Consider the following 15,011-nt stretch of genomic DNA (forward strand, 5'->3'; position numbering starts at 1 on the left):
AGAGAGCTGAATTTTCTAGAAAAGCAGGAAAAGCAGGTTGAGCAAACAGCATTAGACACATCATGGGGACTGTTGATCCCACCTTGGGACATGAGAAGGGATGAGACATCATGTCGCAGAAGTCCTTCTGAGTGATCAATTTATGGTTTGATGGTAGTTAATGTCACAGATATCAGAGAAGTCAAGTTATAGTGCTTTTCACTGAGAAATTATCAAACTACCTTTCCCACTATCTCGAACAATGTTCTTTACTTTGTATGTAAAGGAGAGCTGCTACTGTGCTGGCATCATGTTGTTTCACTCATTTCCTTCCCCCAGTACTCAAAGGCATCATACTATGCAATGGTGTTGCCAAGAACACATTCCTCTTATCTGGTGCTCTTCTAAATGCTCATCAGTCCATGATGAAACTCAAGTTCTCCTGAAGACACTTGTGAGTTAATTGGCTGAACAGGTTGATCCTCATCTAGGAGGACTGTACTCAGTTTGTAGCCCAGCTGCCCAAGGACACGGAACAAGTCCTTCTGCCCATGGTCATCAGCCAATCTCAGTGAGGACTGAGCCCTCAGGCTGGCTACAGCTAATTGAGCCGTTAAGCAAAGATCTCAGATACCGTGTTTTCAGAGGTGATGAAAGTGGCTTAGGATAAACAAGAACCCTTGTTTGTTCTCTCACTGGGAAAAAGGTTACATGTGTTCAAACCTTCTTTGGCACTGGAGTGTAATTAATGCAGAATAAGGTGGGCTTCATTAGTTGGACTGCTCACTGGAAAACAGATTTAGGTCAGTCTGCAATGTTAAAGTTAACATAAACCAAATGAAAAGCAATAGCAGAGATGGTGTTCTTGAGACACTGTGTTGAGAAAAGCTGAACACTTCTTTTCATCTTAAAAGATTACATTTGAAGCAGCCCCTCAGTTGGGCAACAGTACAGATCAAGGTCTGCCACAGCCCCAGTGAACTGCAACACCCAGGTCCCAGCTAAACATTCTAACCACTGATTTATAGGTAGTCTCTACACTCTCCTGCTCCATGGTGCATTTTGGGGTGGTGAATTAAACCAGATCATCTTTTTCATCACAAAGATTTCCCCACTTCTGAAATACTGCCAAATCAGCACTTAAACACGCTCTGCAATGCCTGCTGCCAACTCATGACACTCACAGCTGCTTCCCTGAAGAGCTCATTTTGTTTTGACTTCCTTTTATCGGCGCAGGTTTCTGCCAGTGAATCAGTCTGCTGGTGGAGACAGACCAGGGTCCGTGGCAGAAGGCAGAAGCAAGGCAGTCAAAGCAGAGGTAAGTTACTTGTTCATACATGCTCGTGGACTCTTTCTGTTTCCTGTCTCCATGATGTGCTGCCTCGCTTTTGTGCAGTTGGTTGTAAAAGTAAGCAGAGTTTTTCCTCTCATTTGTAAGTCTGCTGCGATGCACTGAAGTGCTTCTCTGCTTAAACTAGAAGACAAAAAAATTGACCTGCACAAAAAGGAGAAAAAGAGAAACTATTTAATTTTTTCCTACTTGTTTTCTTTTCTCTGAGAACAAGGGAATGAATGTGCAAATGAATTGCAACAATGTGTAATCTGGACCTCCTGTTCCTTCTGTATAATGCGGGTGTACATTTTATTAGTGAGTAAGGCAGCAAATTCTCATGCATGTTTAGTCACAGTTGCTCTTCTGGTTGGTTTGCCTATGCCTTACAGCTCTATGAAGTAAACTTTAGACTGCTTAAGGCACAAGGATAAAAGGACAAATTTCAGAATGGCTTGCATCTTAGCTTCAGTAAATCTTAAAAGTATGTAGAGGAACTTTCTAGGGCATTTATCTCTCTGATCTTTTTTCCAACTAAGCATATTCTTTTATGATAGTTTACCATGCTCAGTAGTTACTTATGACTTGATCTCACTAGATTAAAACAGCTGTTTGTGTCTCCTGTCTTTATTCCTAGACTTTAAGGGAGCAGTGGCCTGCCAAGGCTGATGCTACTTGGCCCCCTGCATCTGAGTAAAGGGTGAATACCTGGAAGTCCATAAGCCATGCCAGACGAGCCAGGTGATCACAGAGTGCATTGGGGAGCATTTACCTTAACAAGAGGAATAATTAAGCCTTTGCATTGCCTCAATTAATATTGGTAGTGATGTGAAAACAAGTTGAGATATTAGCAGAAATTTTTTTTGCCAAATTGAGATTCCCAAAATATGCCTGCAGGGAGAGGCAGGCATATTTTGCTCCCATTATAACAGAGTAAAATAGCAGAAAGCAAAACAGAGTGTTGCACTGCCTGAGTATGTAGTTGTGAGGCTTCCTGTTTTGACAAAAAAAATTAAGAAGTATTTGATATACAAAGGGAATTTAATGAAGTGTGTTTTTATGCCAGATTTAAAGTTCTGGGTGTTTCCAAATGCTACCTCATTTCAACAGCTTGATGACTCATGAGGTTTGACTTCTTTAAATTTCTTCAGTCAAATTTAAAGGCCGAATTGAAGATCACTAAAAGTCAAAACATGTTTTCCTTGTTTATCTCTCTGTCATCCCACAAATTCTGTTCTTCCCCACTACTTGATGGGGAATACTTCCTTATTTTCTCTTGATCTTGATATTGAACATTCCTGAGTACAAATAAACTTCACAGAGCAGCATATCTTGTCATAACAGATGTCTTATGCTAGAAGCAGACTCAAGAAACATGTGGCTACATGAGAACCTCTGTTCATCATTAAAAATTGCATTCTCCATGTCTAATGCCTGGTTCCCAAAAGACTTGTCTCCTGAGCCTGCTTAACTTCCTAACAAAAACTGTAAGACAGGAAGGTCTCATGAAATTCACTCACAAACCATGTACGCTATGGCTACTGTGAAGTTACATGGACTCTGAAACGCTGACAATCTCTCTCTTGCTGGCTGCTGCTGAGCATAACCCCAGCTGCCTTTGCCTGCCTTCCCCCAGCAAGGCTGAACCCCCTGGAGTTCCCTGTCCTTCCCTGACAGTCTGTCCTCAGGAGCTGCTGCAACTCCCATCACTGCGCAGGCTTGTGTCTCAGTGCTGGACTTGGCAGATATTTAACAATTGCATCAAAAGTCCATTAAAGGATGGACAGGATGGTGAACACAAACACACCATGGTCATAGAAACGTGTCCTCTTCTTCTGAGGAAGCCCAGCCTGCAAGAGCAGTGGTGTCCCCAGCCACTCCTGTGAGGCATTCTTACAAGGTGCTGCAATGAGCTGAAGTGAGACTTACACTGCATTAAGTTCCATGGATTCTACTATTGAATATTTAGGTCTCTTGCCTGATCTTTATGGTCTTTATACACATGTAGAATGATTACTATTCTTCTCTTCAGAGGCATCATTCTCTCCTCACACATTAAAGCACAACATAAAACAAAAATCTGATGTATGATGTATGATGTGGCTTTTCCTGAATATGTAAGCACAGTACTGAGCTTCCTGGACCAATCTTTTTTGTGCTAAATGTCTGGGAAGCTCAGAGAGACCAGTGTTCCTGCACTCATTGATCTGGATTCTAGAAATAAGACTAAAACCTGGCAGCATATCTATTTTACATGGAGTTAGCATAAACTGGTACTAGATCAACTGCACTCTGCAATTTCTATCCAGAAATGCTGATCTGGAACCATGCATCATCCCAAGAAAGGGCAAGGTCTTACTTCCCCATAACCAATACAAGATTTGCACTATAGACAACCATTTTTAAGAGGTATTGGAGACATGCCTTTGGTAGGACAAAGGCAGTCCCAGGATCTATTGCTCTCTCCTGACAGCTGCTTGCCCAGTGGCCAGAAGGTAAGGCTGACTAGGAACTGACTCATGGCGATTTTGGGGAGCCACACATGGTCACCTTGTTTGCTCTATATTCTCAGAGGAACTGATTATGTTCCGGGGCACATCACCCTATGAGGAAAGCACAAACTGGCACTGAACATGCAAGCATGTTGCCCAACATCCACTAAATCTCTTCACAGAGTGCCTGAATTATTCCTGACCCCTTCAGGAGCCTCATTATCTGGTCCCTCCCCCCAGCACACCACTGACAGACACAAGAATAGCATTCAGTCCCAGAAGAAGAGAGGGCAAGCTTAAAGAGAGCCTATCCTGAACCTCTTTCACCTCATTCCTGAGGAGACAGGAAACAAACAGTGCTTTCTGCTCCCTTCACCTCTCCTGCTGGCAGAAGGGTGGAAGCAGATAAAGGTGGACAAGCTGGGTGACAATCATCTCAGGTGATCGTGCTTCTTTGTCAAGCTTCTGCTAGGCTCGTGCCAAGAGCTGGTCCTGGCTGCCAAGCCCAGTTCTCTTGTAATCTGAAGAGTGCTCAGGCATATTCTTGCATGGTATGCCCAGGTGCTTCCCACTCCTGTTCTTCAACCCTACCTGTTACACAGGGTGAGTTTAAGACAGCCCATCCCCACACAGGTTCTTACTCAGGCAGTCCCTGGGGAACAGTTCTCAGGCAACCTTCAGGAGACTCTGCTCTTGGGTCCTCTTGTGGCATTCCACACCACTCTCTTCCTAACACAAGCATCCCTGCATGTGCTCTTCCACACAGCCCCAAGATGTGGTGCCTCCTCGTGCTGCTCTGCTCCCAGGGAATTGCCTTTTCAGCAGGATTCACAGCAGCCTCCACTGCAGGTGTTGACACAAGCCGCTGCAAGAAGAGTCGCAACCCGGAATGCTTCATGAATGTTGTAAGTTGGGTCACCTTCTTTCCTTTTCTAAAGCTTCTCTTCCAGTTGCATAACTAACACTCCTTGTCAGGAAAGCTAAGAAGAGCCCCTTCTGCATCTCCTGTTTTCCCAGCCTGCTGTTTCCAAAGCCACTGCCTTAGGGTCCCTCCCACCATGAGGGCTGGCTCTGAACGTGCCAGGGACAGATGTGCCTCACTGCACGAGGACAGACACGCAGCACTGCAGTGGGGACTGCTGCCTGCTACCTTTGCTTCCAAGGCTGGGCAACTCTCCAGAACCTCCTGAGGGGCACTGGAGATCACACCATGTAATTTTGGTCCCAGTGGCCAGACTCAGCCCTGGTTGTGGACAGAGCACTGACTACTGCTCCAGTCCATACTAAACTGAACAACAGACTTTGCTGCCTGCATTTAGGGCGAAGCCCAACAGATATATGATAAATGTGGAGCTGTGTCATGGCTCATGATACCTGTTTGCAGTCAGCTTTCTCAACACATGTTGGTATTTCAGGCTACTGCAGAACAGGAGGAATGCAAACCTGGCAAGAGAACAAGGAACCTTCCAGCACTAGCCTGGAAGAAACCTTGTTTTTCCTATCCAAACAATCCAGGCTGCCACAGAGAAAAAATCCTTTGCAGTGAAGGCAAAGGCTGGTTTCTAACCTCAAGTGAAGCAAAGTGTTACCCTTCCATAACAAAGTGTTTGCTCAGAACAGTGGTAAGGGAGGTTGAACCCCTTCTTCAGATTCTCTCAATGCAAACTAATCAAAGATGCCTTGCCCTGAGTCACCAAAGATTTCCTCAGAGTGCATGCAAATTTAGGTGTAGGTGGTCCCATTAGTTCCTTTGACAAGATCTCCACCCTTGTTTGCTTTGCCTGTATGACTTGCCAAACCACAATTTTCCAAATAGGGATTTGTTATGGACCATCCCCACAGCCATTGACATTGTCTTATACAGACATAACTGCATATTTAATCTGTAGAAAGGTACAATTGTATAAACTTTGCATAACATGACAAACTACTTCTCAGGAGGGAGCTGGTCACTCAGCACAGTTCTGCTTTGTCCTGTATCAGAGGGCTAAATACCAGACAACCACCATCTAAAACGGGTCTGAAGAGGACTTTGCTTCATCTTTTAACAAGATCTGTAATGTTTATTCTCAGCCATGGTCTCTTGGCTGGGGCCTTGCACTACCATCAGAGCACATCCCACATCTGCACTTCTCATTTTAGTTAGGCTCTAGAACAGGACAACTGGCAAATTAACAAACTCTCCTCTGGCTTTCCACAGAGTGAAATTATCAGGTATCATGGATACCCCAGCGAGGAATATGAAGTTACAACAGAGGATGGATACATTCTTGGTGTTTACAGAATTCCTGCTGGGAGGAATGCCCGAAATACAGGTGTGACAGTTACAGACACATGGAAGGTCTGAGAGGAGCCAACTCTTACACGGATTCCCCATCTTTCCCCTTTTCATGTGCAATGGCGTGTTCCATGCCTTTCCATCTCCACAAGGGCACCTAGTCAGAAGTGTGACTTAAATCCTGAATCCATCTGAAGTCCACACATTCAGTGTCTCTGTCCTTATTTCAGACTTCCCTAATAATTTTGTTACATCCAAGTGTTGGAGGTTTTTTCCCTTCAAATGATCTGGCCAGTAGGTCGGTAAACAGGTTTTGGGGAGGTTTTGCCTTAACAGTGTAAATCATACACATATAAAATAGTAGCCTGACAACAGAGCCTCTGAGGTTAGGCATATGAATAATTCCCAGGCTTCTGAAGGACAGAGATACTCTTAAGGAAGGAGGAAAGAAATCAGGTTGTCAGTGAAAAGCAAATGCATTTCATCCGTTTCATCACATTTTCTGAATTGAATAAAAATTCCTAGCTGGAATTTGAGGTACTCTGGGTACTGTTACCTTGATTATTAGTCCTTGTTAGTATTATAGAATGATTTATTTGGATGCCTTCCCCTAACTGCATCTCTTTGGAGGTAATTTGGACCAGCCTGACTCTCAAAATAAGGCTAGCCAAGTTAGATCAGGGGCCTCTCCCTGCTCAGTGGCTACTTGTGGGAATCCATAAAATCAGAGGGTTTTGGGAAAGCTTCAAAAGGCAGGCATCAGAGACAGCAGAACTGTGATTAGAGCTAAGCAGTAGCCATGAGATAGGTCAGCAGAAAAATTATAAAAGAAGTAGAAAAGTAAGGACAAATAGAACAATGGTCTGTGTATTAACGCTTGTCTAGAATAACTCCCTAAGCTGCAGAAAAGTTTATCTAGCAAGATATTAGGAAGTTCTAAGCTTAATAATGGAGCTCTGTGTATTCTGTTTTAAGGCTTACAAGCAAGTATTGTATTCAAAATAAGCAAGCATAGTTTTAACCAAAGGTACTTGTGCTTATAGTAATTAGATAAAACTACTGTCAATATGCTTTTGCTTTGTGTGATTGGTCAAAAAAGCTTATAAAGTAAGTTGTAACATTACGTTCTTTGTCTGCTGCCTGGATTAATTAATCCTTCTTTGGAGTAATTTTTCTTTCTCTTTCATACACTGTTGTGCCTCGAGCAATTTTCACCTTTGGGTAGATGGTTTCAGCATAGGGGCTGTAAGCTGCCTTTCCAGTGCAAGAGGAAATAGGAGAAGCATCCTCAGTAAATTCATTATTTGCCACGCCTGTTGTAAAAAGGTTATGAAATGTCATTAATAGGTTCCTGCTTGCACAGAAAAAATCCTTCAGGTTCCTCAAACCAATATCTATGTATAGTTCTCCTGGGAGCTTCTAGAAGATGGAAACCTCTCACAAACTGAACTCTGCACTCCAATATTAAATACACATTAATTGCTGTTCCAATAAAAGTATTTTTTAATCTTTTTCAGGGCAAAGGCCTGCAGTGTTCCTGCAACATGCTTTTCTAGGAGATGCTACTCATTGGATTTCCAACCTGCCCAGCAACAGCTTGGGCTTCGTGCTTGCAGATGCTGGCTATGATGTCTGGTTGGGAAACAGCAGAGGGAACACCTGGTCTTTAAAACACAAGACCCTTAAGCCCTGCCAGAAGGAGTTCTGGCAGTTCAGGTACTCAGTTGAGAGACAAAGACTCAACATAGAAACTCGAAGGGGACTAGATAGCTTCAGCCCAATGGCCTTTACCTAAACCAGCATCAGATCAGGATCTACAGCAACCCAGGAGAGCAAAGAACCAGACAAAGATGGATGCTCACTACTCCCCAGAGTTGGGAGCATTGGCTGGGGAAGAGATTTCAGAGACTGGGAAATGAAATGGGATCCTGAGGAAAAGGGAGACTGTACTGTGAGAGGGAGAACAAGAACCTCATCTGGAGCATGCTGAGCAGCCTTGTCTAGAAATCTGATCTCACAGCTGAATTCAGCCAAGAGGGAAATATGTTTTGTAACTTATGCAGGTGAAAGCCCTGATTAAATTCAGTTCCCCAAGGGCTGCAGCTGTCAGGTGAAGCTGGCACCTCATGCACACAGAGCCCAGGGCAGCAGGCAGCCAGGCTGCACAGCTGCACCCCTCTGCCCACTTCCCCAGCTCAGGCAAGGATGCAGACACAGGATGTGTGCAACCTCCTCCTCCAGTGGCTCCTGCTCGGTGCAATGAACAAAACTCACAGTCAGTAACAAAACTGACAACACTGTGATAGTCAAATTGTCTGCCAGATTTTTGTGTTTCTCCCCACAGCTTCGATGAAATGGGTAAATATGATATTCCAGCAGAGCTGAACTTCATCATGAATAAAACTGGACAGAAGGATGTTTACTATATTGGTCACTCGGAAGGGTCAACTGTAGGTAATGTCAGGAGAATTATTGACAACCATTTGTTTTCCTATTTGATCAGTAGATGACTCTCCCCACTAATTCTGTTGCTTTTCTTGTTTGTAGAGAGTTAGAAAAATATAGAGATTTTTCTGTGTTGAGATTTGGAAAATATGCAAAACTTTTCTAAAATCAGCTTTGGTTACCCTTAAGAAGCAAATAAACTTAATAGAAGATGCAGTGATAGTTCAACTTTTTAAATAATTACAGACATAATAACAGTCATTTACTGGGTACTTCTTGTACTGCTATAGGGTATTTTTCTCAGCAACAGGAATTTACATGAAGATGTTTTGTATTAAGGCAGACAATTAGAATCATAGAATATCTTGAGCTGGAAGGGACATAGGATCACTGAAGTCCAACTCCTGGCCCTGCCCAGGCCAGCCCCAACATTCACACCATGTGCCTAAGAGCATTGTTCAAACACTTCTTGAACTCTGGCAGAAATGGTGCTGTGACCACTGCCCTGGGCATGCTGTTCTTGTGAACAGGATGGAAAAACTGAAAAGATAAAACAGCCCATATAATACATAATTTATATGAATAAATTTATTTAAATTAAATTGCTTGAAGGCAAGGAAAAAACCTAACATCACTAAGTCATGACTTAGTTTCAATCTTACAATTTAAGTTGTACTTAATGACAGGCTATAACTGACCACTTTGCTGTTTAAAAACATAGTGTCAGAGAACAAAAATCAGGAAAGTAGAAACATTAATAGTTTATTTTCTCTTAGGTCCAGCCTTTGTCATTATTCATTTCATGGCCTCTAAATGCAACTAACTTTTTCTTAGCATCAGTTGAAAGTTCTTGATGGGTATGGTTTATGTGTAAGATCCACAAATAGACATTGATTAGAAAGGAGCCACTGCCAGTTATTAGTGTAAACAACCCAGAAAAAAAGAGAAGGAAGTATGGAAAAATCATATATTGTCACAAATTCGGACCTTTTCTTTTTCCTGCTTCTCATAAGAGTATTTAAGGACCCCCATGGCAAACAAACCAGGCATCTAGGCTTTCTTCATCTGCCTGTGATGCAAGCACAGTTGAAAATACTCAAAGCTCCCAGTATTCAGTTAATTATTCTATAGTTTCATGAAAGTATAAACATGCATAGATCTTTAGAGACTCTAATTTGAAAAACTCTTTTTTAATGACAGTTTCATGAACTTTAGAGGGAATTTATGATATCTTCAAAACCTCACTGACATGTTGCCTACAAAAAGAGTTCTGATAAAGATAACGCCCAGACATGCTTTAAACCTTAAAATTAACTTTGCCTCCCAAATAAAATTAGTTTCAGGATTTCAGTTCAACACTTTCCTTAAGTAAAACATGCAGCACAAACACAACAACAGACTGGGCTGCAAATCTGCTATGATGTCTTGTTTTCTATCTACTGTTCATGTATTTAATTTGTCTATGGAGGATATCTTCACTAACCCAGGCTGTCTCTTCTGTGTTTGCAGGCTTCATAGCATTCTATATGTACCCTGAGCTGGCTAAACGGGTGAAAGTGTTCTTTGCTCTGGGCCCAGTAACTGCATGCACACATGCTACAAGCCCTCTGATTAAGATAATAAATCTTCCTGAACCACTGCTCAGGGTATGTCACGTTTTCCTTCGAAGAGGTCCAATGCCTGACTGATCTTCACAGGGTTGCCTCAGCCTGAGGTCAAGTGCTCCCAAACTAGTGACAATGCTGACACTGAGCTGGGGATGAATTGAGTGCTCTTGAAAAAACCATTCCCAAACCCTGTGGTGAAAATAGTTAGGATATAGAGCTTGTATCAGCAGCTCCCAATGAAGTAGGAGACTTGTGAAATTCTGTCCTGTTCTAGGATTCCTTCTGTTTAACTAAAATTTTGCTGGCCTCATGCAGGAGGAGTTAAACCGGAACTGCAGTGACAGACATGACAATCTGTAGGACTTACAAAAATGAGTAGGAATTAGGGTCAGCCCACTAGAAATGGAAGGACAGCTTGCTTGAGGATTGCTGATAGTAATATGAAGGAGGAAGAATAAATGATGTGCCATGGTGAAGAGGGTGTTTTAAGGGGTTACTGTGAGGGTAAGCTGTTCCAGCACTCTTTGAATACTGCACTATGAAGGCTAGGCAACAATTATTAGCAACAATTTTCTGCATAAAATTCTTCTGTAACAAGAAAAAAAGGCGTTGCACTTTTCCTTTCCCTCAGTTAATATTTGGCTGCAAAGGAGCTGCCCACCAGATCGAGTTTCTGAAAGGACCTGTGACACAGCTCTGTACAAGCCTGGATAAGTTTTGTGCCCATGTTCTCTGTTACATAGCTGGAGGCAGTGTAAAAAATATCAACACGGTAAGTATGTGCAAGAACACCTACTCAGAGCAAAACTGAAGGGATTGTGGCAGTTGCATTTGTGCACTGTATCCTTGTCTGGTTTCTGTCATGCATGTAAATGTACATTGATCACAATGTAGCTCTCAGCAGACTGAGGGAATGCCAGGACTGTCAGCAGTGGATGGATAGGGCTGGTGATGGGTGGGACCAACAGCTAGGCACATTCCAGTGGCAGAGAGAAAGAGCTGAGTTCAGGTGGAGCTATATTGCATACGTCAGGATGTACCCTCTTTGGGGCTAAGCCAACCAGATTTTTGTCACACACAGATGATCTTTAAAAAGAGACAAAGAGTGATGGGTCAGACTTCTTGCCAATACAGTTGACAGTTTCTTTCTTTAGCATATAGACACTGGGGTCCTCTGAACACTGAAATAGCTAAAAGACAGGAGAAAACCTATTCTTCTTCCCAATTTTTTGGACTATTTGCACCAAAACTTGGTCCCAAAGAACTACTGTAAGGGACATTTTCCTGGTTTTGTTGACCTTAGAACTGGGCCCGACAGCTCCATCCACAAGGAGCAGAGCTACAGAAAGCCCTTCCACTGTGCTGAGGAGTGCAGCACACCTACAGTGGGACTCACAAACACTTGTGCATCAGTCAGAGGGGACAGGAGAGACAGCAGAGTTTTCCCTCTGCTTGCCAATGTATGGATGCTGTGGGGCCAATCCCCTTTACAGTGGCCAAAGTATGCAGAAGCTGGCCTGTATAACATTTATTACTGCAGTGTCTGAAACAACTGGGCTCATTCTTTTGTCTATAATCCTTTTTAAAAGCACATATGGGAAAGCAGTTAGACTCAAAGGCTCAATGCAAAATCAATTGCAGCTTTTGAATGGCAGAGCTAAACCATGAAGGATATTTCCTGCCTTGCTTAAGTCACTAACGTGGTTCTCAGAGCAAGATAACACAGCTGAAGAAGAATCCAGGGAGATGGAACTGGGACATTTCCCTAACAGAACTATGAAAAATGTTTTGTAATAGAAACTGACTTCTTTAATAGAAACTCACTTTCTTCACAGCACTGGATCTCTGTCTTTATAAAGTGTCTGCTTTCTCTCCAGAGTCGAGTAGATATGTACGTAGGACATTCCCCAGCTGGGACATCGGTACACAACATTTTTCACTGGCGACAGGTACAATTGTGCACTGACATGTAAACAACCTCCCACTACTGCTTTTTATGCAACTGACAGCCTACAGGGAAATCCAGAGGCTTTGGATTTGGGAAACTGACCATCATACCTTCTCACCTACTGCCATGAGCACCTGCACATTTAATATGGTCTGGAATATAGATGTGCTCCTGAAGACAAAGATTCCCAACAGTCAGTCCCACAGGATACAGCTAGCCAGGAAATGGACACAAACCATGAGCAGCTAGTGACTCTGTGGTTTATTTTGCCAACCTCAAACAAAATCAAGTGGATGCAAAGCAAACACAGATACAGGAAGATACAACAGCAAAGACAATGCATCAGGCAGATTTTTAGCACATACTCAGCTACTTAAATCCTGGAAGCAAAGGTTTTCTAAACCGGGTTTCTCTCACCCTTTATTACAGAACACTCACAAGTGAAATTGCTTGTCATGTTTGTGCAAAAAATGAAATTACCAAAACAAACAAATAACTCCAGGTATTCACTCACCAGCCCTGCAAGGCATATTACACAAGACTTGTAATGGCCCTGACACATTATAGACATTCAGGTTCTCTTTCCATGTGAAAACTGGCCCCAATTCTGCATGACAAACAGTGACTGCAACTTTAGTTATCTAAGGTAGCAAACCAAAATTTTAAGTAACAAAACTTACTGAGGGTGGAAGATAAGGATCTGGACAGAAAGTTAGCAAGGGAAAAGGCAAGGATGCCACTTACCCTGTGATCTATCCTCAGCATCCTGGAAGCCTGCAACCAGAGGGAAGTGTGGGAATAAAACAGTCCACTATCTGAGCCTTGACCTAACTCACAGGCAGGAATATGCCTCCTGCACTCTACTCCTTCACCTCTCATGCCTTTTATTTTGTCCTTTTAACAGCTAGCACATACAGACCGGTTTCAAGCTTATGACTATGGTTCAAAGGAAAACATGAAGAAATACAACCAGGTAAGGCAAAATGGACTCCCTCAGAACTTACCCTTGAGTGTTGGTAAAACTAGTAATAGAAAATTTCAAATTTTAGCACCTGTGAGTATTAACAAGGGGGAGAGTGGTCTCAGATAATGTTTCAGCTGAATCACACACAAGTGTAAAAATTTATTCACAAACAAGGCAGAGATAGACCTTTACAGACAATTAACAGAAGTTTATTTTGTCTCCCCTACTGATGCTGGGATATGCTCAATGACATGTCAACTCACATGTCATTCCAAAAATGAATAAGAACCACACCCAAGTCCTAGGACTGGGTGAGTACAGAGCTCTTCACTTGCTCAAAAATCCTCAAAGCCTGCCTGTGACAGTGTTCACAGGGGTTCTTGGATGAGGCAAGAGGCGAGAATGTTGACTCTATGTTCAGAAGGCTTGATTTATTATTTTATGATATATATATTACATTATAACTATACTAAAAAGAAATTGAAGGAAAGGTTTCATCTCTCAGAAGGCTAGCTAAGAATAGAAAAGAAAAGAATGAATAACAAAGATCTGTGGCTCGGACAGAGAGAGAGCTAGCTCTGCTGTGACTGGTAGTAAATCTAAACATCTACAGGAGACCAATCAGGGATCCACCTGTTGCATTCCACAGCAGCAGATAACCGTTGTTTGCATTCTGTTTCTGAGGCCTCAGCTTCTCAGAAGAGAAAAAATCTAAAGAAAAGATTTTCACAAAAAGATGTCTGCGACACCTGCCTTTCATTTAAGAGAGGAAACAGATATCACAGTGACCTCTCCAGTGGACTGGCAACAATCTCACTATTAACCAGCACATTTGACTTGCACTATCCAGTGCTGTACCAAAATGCTGATTTTCACAAACAGAAAGGCTCCAGAGCTACAATCAGTCACTTCTATCTTGCACACTCAGAAATTTTCTAGGGGGAAATAATAAATGACCAAATTATTTCCTTTCCAGTTCAGTTCCAAGCATGAAAACTAAGACCAGAAGTCACACTCTGTGCACCCCAAAAATCTTATAGATCACCTCACCCTGAATAAGCACAGGAAAAATCTCCAGAGTCTTTGACTGATGAGTACTGACACTTCTCTCCATGCCCACACCTCTGAAGAGCACAAGCAGGACCAAACTGCAGGACAACCCTTAGCCATGCTTTATAGGGAGAAGAGGAATAGAATGGGTCATTCCATAGACAGGGAATGGGGTTAGGGCAATGAGCAATAAAAAGGTGACCTTCATCCTTATGGTTTTACTGTAGGCAGTGCAGAAGCAAAAGACAAAGAGAGGTGCTTGCACAGAAACCTTTCTCTAAACACAACTTTGATACAGCAGCATTCACTCAGGTCTCCTCCCTGTCTTACAGACTGCTCCTCCTGAGTACAAGATAGAGGAGATAAAGACACCAACTGCTGTTTGGAGTGGTGGACAGGACACGTTTGCAGACCCAACAGACATGGCAAGGCTTCTTCCTCGGATCACTAATCTCATTTACCATGAGCATTTTCCTGCATGGGGACATCTTGATTTCATCTGGGGCCTTGATGCAACTGAGAAAATGTATCTGAAAATCATTGAATTATTAAGAAAATATTTTTGAAACCATGAGCAGAGTGTTGATTATAATAACCTCCAAAATTTCTATTTGGCAATAAGGGTGGTATCTGGGGAACAGGTAATTCCACAGGCACACATAATGGATACTTCTATAGGTATTTATTTGTTCTTATTTATTTCTTGCTTTCCTCATAATTTGAGCTTTCCCATGGTGTTACTGTGACTGCTGTTTTCCTGAGAAGTCCAAGGTATATAAGAATGAAAGCTGACAACATGAATATATTGGAGTACATATTGCAGGGATCACTAAATTTCAAAAGTTTTTATTTCTACAAGACTAATTTTCCTAAGCCCAAATTCTGGGTTTTTTTCAGATAGATCTTATTTACCCAATT

The 15,011-nt window shown here is 42.4% G+C and overlaps 1 protein-coding gene across 1 annotated transcript; it reads left to right on the top strand.

The window, feature by feature from the left end:
• Positions 1-4,571: 4,571 nt before the first annotated feature.
• On the top strand, positions 4,572-14,659 carry LOC118688216 (lysosomal acid lipase/cholesteryl ester hydrolase-like). The gene is made up of 9 exons (XM_036385649.2): positions 4,572-4,706; positions 6,002-6,116; positions 7,597-7,795; positions 8,424-8,533; positions 10,034-10,170; positions 10,763-10,903; positions 12,009-12,080; positions 12,984-13,052; positions 14,426-14,659. The coding sequence occupies exons 1-9, from the start codon at positions 4,575-4,577 to the stop codon at positions 14,657-14,659; spliced, it is 1,209 nt and encodes a 402-aa protein (XP_036241542.1). The 5' UTR covers positions 4,572-4,574.
• Positions 14,660-15,011: the final 352 nt, after the last annotated feature.

This window comes from Molothrus ater, chromosome 8 (assembly GCF_012460135.2).
Source record: "Molothrus ater isolate BHLD 08-10-18 breed brown headed cowbird chromosome 8, BPBGC_Mater_1.1, whole genome shotgun sequence".
Taxonomy (NCBI): domain Eukaryota; kingdom Metazoa; phylum Chordata; class Aves; order Passeriformes; family Icteridae; genus Molothrus; species Molothrus ater.

Coding starts and splice junctions, on each gene's coding strand:
- LOC118688216 (XM_036385649.2), top strand. CDS start 4,575: ATGTGGTGCCTCCTCGTGCTGCTCTGCTCCCAGGGAATTGCCTTTTCA. Junction 10,904..12,008: donor GTGTAAAAAATATCAACACG/GTAAGTATGTGC, acceptor CTTTCTCTCCAG/AGTCGAGTAGATATGTACGT. Junction 13,053..14,425: donor ACATGAAGAAATACAACCAG/GTAAGGCAAAAT, acceptor CCTGTCTTACAG/ACTGCTCCTCCTGAGTACAA.